A 5,214-nucleotide genomic window follows, 5' to 3' on the forward strand; every position below is an offset into this window, starting at 1 on the left:
CTCCCTGGCGAAGAAAAGTCTCGAACGCATCTGTTAGACCTTGTGCAATTTAAATAAAAAGCATTGGAAAATTTCCAAGGGATGCGTTCTCCATAAAGAATATATGGTTAGGTGCAACATAATTTGGGATAATCTCGTTTTGTTAAGATATTTCAGAGTAATCAAAATGAAATTCAAAGAGCATTCCGAAATTGCAACTTAAGCTTTGAAATATATTCATGTATCATAAATAAATAAATAAGTTATAGATGAGCCGATATCTTGTTTTATTTTGCTTTTGACCATGAGCGTCAGACAATGTATTTTTGTATTTAGATTCACCCTTTTTCATCAAGGTTGACGTGGCCTTATTTAATATACTGCAGTCGATTTGGATGCTTACACCAACAGGAGTTACTTATACAGTGCGTTTTTATTTATACGGAAGTATGGAAATAAAAAAAAAAAAGGATTTATTTTTACAAACTCGCGGTCCACTTGTTTATCACGAGCTAAAAACGATTACTAAAATACATTCAAATATGTCATATATGATAAACTAAATATTTGACGGTAAAATAAATTATTCGTAATTCAAGCAAGCAAAAGTAACCCAATTCATTTGTCTCTTCTGAGAGGATCTTAGAGGAAGCGCAACAAAATAGACTACCCAAGAGGCAAAGCGGACTACTATCACTTTTACACTCGTCAGTCTACTTGACCAGAGAATCAGCCGTAAATTAATCTTCACTTCAGAAAAAAAATCAGTTTATGAAGAGACTGTTACATTAAGGAAAACACATGTCTAATGACGAGGATTTAGTTGCCAATGTGAGTATGATTTATGAAATGTAAGACAATTAAAGATATGTCTCAATCAATGAAAAAAAGTATGACGGACCATTCGTGTTTTTTTTTTATTTATTATATGTTACTTCTTTGTTTTCGTTCTAAATCATAACTTCGTGAGATTTTGCGTAGTTAACGTCGCCAATTATCGTTTGAACGATATTTCACTCCATCCTATTTTTCTGTATGAAAATTTTAGCATACATAACACATTTGTTCATAAAATCTATCACATGGACTACTCAGACAAAAAGATCTATGAACGAATGTACAGATCCGATTACACAAGTAGTACAATTTATAGTCTGCAAAATAACAACGAATGACATTTTAAAAATTACTTTCTTTATATTTTAGTGTCAATAATCAGCCTAGCGTTGTTTTCAATTTCCATGATTAAAGTATAAGAAGGCCGCGCGCGCACACAGAAACTCTGCATGGTGTCTTATATAAATAAACATATAGACATACATGTGTGTATGTATATATGTATTCACGTATGTGTGTATGTGTCATTACTGATTCTTGTTTCTGTTCCCTATAGAGCCAGGATCCAATGCGTGGTCCTAAGGCTGTCAAAGGATCTGTTGTTACTATTTGTTATTATTTTTTAAAAAAGCCACTTTAACGATTGGTTTCATCCAGGGGTAGAGATTTCATAGAGTATGAAAGATGATATCAGAATATAATATTGTATTTTATTCATAATACATCCGCTCTATTAACCAATATATCACTGCCTGTATCTTTTGACTGGTTTTAGAAATCGTGTGTGTGTGTAGGAAGGCAGGCAAAATTGTACTTCAATGACATAAAAGTAAAAACAGTGCATCATTTATAAGCGTGTATTTATTATTTCCCATTGATTCCAGCTCTTAGCGTTTTGAGTTAAAATTCCGATGAGATCAACTTTGCTTTTCATCCTAAGGTTTCGAAGTTGATAAAATAAAATACCATTCAAGCACTGGATTAATGTAATCGACTTTACCCCTTCCATCAAAACTGTTGGTCTTGTACCTAAATTAAGAAGAATTGCTACTTCTCTTCGATGAGATTATTGACGTTTTTCTTCATATTCGTAGTGTGTTGTTTGCAGACTTGTTTGTCTCCCACTTTTTAGTGAAATATCAAAATCAATATTTATTTAATGAGATCAGATAATGGATATCAAACATTGATATATTTCCTGAAGGCTTTACCTTAACCAAACTGAGTAAACAGTGTGTGTGTGTGTGCGTGCGTATAATCACGAATGTTTACAATTTTTTAAATACATATTTTAATAAAAAAAAAAAAAAGAGAAAGAAATAGTCTCAAACGAATATGACAACCTGTGCATGGAGCTACATAATGTTTGAGTGTGTTGAAGTAAAACTTTGTCGAATGCAATTGTTTCGTTTTAAATAGCTTTCCTGGCGAAAATGTTGTCTAATTTGTAGGCGTATAAATAGTCCTAATCTAAGATCTGATATAATTGTTAAATTATTGAGTGTTCCATACCATATAGATAGTTTGCTGACAGTACAAATAACGTAAGTTTTGATAAAATACGCTCGCGAGACACATTAAGCTGGATGGAAATGCTAGATCATTTCAGAATGAATGTTGTCAAAAATGCTTGATTGGTATTTGCCCGTTTCTTTGCGTTGTTTTGATGTTGATAACATAAAATTCCAGTTATTTGGTGCGAACGATTCAAGCAACTAATTTTCCACTCAACAACAAAATTGGCCTTTTGCCAAACAAAAATATAGTTTTATATGTCACAGGGAAATAATTTAGTTTATAAAATTATTATTTTGAGTAAAGTTAAGCTCCTAGTGAGCTAGACCCCATGATGTTAATCATTTCAATTTCATTTATTTTGGTAATGCAATTGAGAAACTCAGGGACATCACACAATAGCATGTTGTGGGTCTGAACTTGAAATAAAATATGTGGGAAACAAACTTCTTAACACACAACCTCTTTTTACTTCTATTTTGTTTAATAATATTGATTCAGATTTTGGCACAAGGCAGCAATTTCGAAGGCGGGGGTAAGTCGATTACATTGACACCAGTGCTCAACTGGTACTTATTTTATCGACCCCGAAAGGATGAAAGGCAAAGTCGACCTCGGCAGAATCTTTTTTACTGTAAATCTCTAAGTAATTCAAGTGCTTTGGAATAACTTAAAACAGAAGTTGACCACAGACTATTTGGATGACTTGCAGAAAGAAGTTCTATTAGAATTGAAATGTTTGACTGGATAAAGTGCTATGAATGCACATATACTCAGAAACAGAGGGTGCAAGGGGACCAAGCGCACCTGATAAAATAGTGTCTTGTGCTATAGCCAAAGGCCGACCAATGCATTGTGAGTGGATTTGGTAGACGGAAACTGAAAGAAGGTCATCGTTTATATATCTACACACAAATACACATATATTCACGGGACCTGGGCCGATGTACCAGCAGAACCCGCTTCGTATAGGTCGTATGTGTGTGTGTTTGTGTGCGTGCATGCATGCATATGTCATCTCCACCGCTTGGTAACCAGTGAAGATTTGTTTTATGTCTCCGTGACTTAGTGGTTCGGTAAAAGAGAACGACAGGTTTTAAACAATGACTGAAACAAGTAAAGGATAATCGATAACATGATAATAAAAATAATTCCCTGATGCACCACCAGGCAGTGACTCTGGTGGCTTCTGATCATAACTGATTGGAAGTGTTATCACATGTTTTTGTCTTGGTATAAAAGATGGGCCACAGGAAATATTCTGCTCAATACCACAAATTTGATTGTTGGTGACTTGGCCTTAAACGGTTGAGCATGTCACTTACTGGCTGACAATGCGTGTATCTCTGATCACGAGGAGTAATGGAGGAGCATCATAGCCATGTGTTGAAAGGCATTCTTTGGGGTTTGAATAATCCACCCCTGGAAACATGGGTGTTTCATTCATGAACATTATTCAGGGACCTCTTGAGCAGGATGGGCTACTCGACCTTCACTCGCCACACCGAGCTAAACCTAATGATTAAGCGGGTCCTGGGTCGGATTAATATCCCCTGTTCTGGAGCCGTCGGGGTTATCCAGAAGTGATGGAAAGAGACCAGATAATCTTACCCTCTGTCCCTGGGTTAGAGGAAGGTACCTCATTTGAGATGAAACAGTCTGCGACTCCTTTGCTTCCTCCCACATCCTGGATGCAGCAGTTAATGGGAGGGTCACTGCTTCCGTAGCCGAACGGAAGAAAACCCTGAAGTATCGGGACTTGATAGTGAACTATTTCTTCCAACCTGTGGCATTGAAGATGTTCGGAGGGCTGGGCCACTAACCGCGAAGTTCTTGTCACCAGGGTGTCAAGTGATACCCGTAAGGACGCTTGGCTTTCCCAACATCCTTAGCCTCACCAACGCCCGTAGTAATGCTGGCTGGCTTGCTTCAGTAGGTTTCGTTAAACCTTGTGGTGTGCGACGAGTTGCTGTAATAAAAACAAATTCCCCACTAATAGTTTTGCTGTTTTAACAGAAAGATTTGGAAGAGTTAAATGAAAGTTCTCCGGTAATTTTCTTTCATGTAAATAAATATCTATGTTAATTTTAAAATTTGCCAGTAAAATCTTATAAAATGACAATGTTCTAAAGCATGCACATGTTTATATGTTATATATGAAAATATAAATTCGATTTACATTAGATCAAAAAAAAAAAAAGAAAATTCTAACTGGGCCCCGGTTGTAAGGTCATGCGCTGTTTATCTTGATATGAGATCACCATGTTGCACACATATGGTTGTGATGCATGTGCATGGTGTACCCTTAACAGACGGGTAGTCATGATGAATATATTGGGCTTCGTATATTTGTATTCCAGTGTCAGTTTGATGGCATGCTTTACTTTCTCAATCAATAATGATAGTACGAAAAAGTTCATAATTCCGTAGAGTGGAAAGATAACAAAGCTATAGGGGGTTCCGATGAGGTTGTTATCCACCCCTGATTGGAACTCTCCCGTTTGACATGTACGCATGCTCAGTGACTTGCTTTAACTTCCGCAGACTAACGACTCACATACTGTACTGACCGGTTAATATGTCTCCGAACAAATCACGCAAATACTGCTGTATATGCAGCCACTATAGAGGGAAGAATGTAGACGGCAAAGTTATTTCACTACATAGATACCCTGCAAACGTAGCTATTCGTCGTATTTGGCTTCAGAGATCGAAACTTGTGAGGAAAGACTTTGTTTACACTGCAAATAGCCAAATGTGTTCCCAGCATTTCGTCACTTTTAATGGACCATCGAAAGATCACCCCTTGCCATCCATTTTTCCAAACAAAGTATTTAAAATATCAGTAAGTGCATGATCATATACGCAGTTAGTAGATGAGTG

The 5,214-nt window shown here is 36.4% G+C and overlaps 1 protein-coding gene across 4 annotated transcripts in view; it reads left to right on the plus strand.

The window, feature by feature from the left end:
* Positions 1 to 664: 664 nt before the first annotated feature.
* The window catches only part of LOC106877732 (uncharacterized), a 195,289-nt gene continuing 190,739 nt past the window's right edge, over positions 665 to 5,214 (plus strand). The window contains exon 1 of one of the 4 annotated variants that reach the window (XM_014926720.2): positions 665 to 810. In XM_014926720.2, coding sequence (XP_014782206.1) covers positions 781 to 810 — 30 coding nt within the window. In that variant the 5' untranslated portion in view covers positions 665 to 780. Of the gene's footprint in view, positions 811 to 4,881; positions 5,177 to 5,214 lie in introns of those variants that run through there. The other 3 variants (XM_014926715.2, XM_014926708.2, XM_014926711.2) reach the window with 3 other exon arrangements.

The sequence above is a fragment of the Octopus bimaculoides genome, chromosome 3, assembly GCF_001194135.2.
Source record: "Octopus bimaculoides isolate UCB-OBI-ISO-001 chromosome 3, ASM119413v2, whole genome shotgun sequence".
In the NCBI taxonomy this organism is placed as follows: domain Eukaryota; kingdom Metazoa; phylum Mollusca; class Cephalopoda; order Octopoda; family Octopodidae; genus Octopus; species Octopus bimaculoides.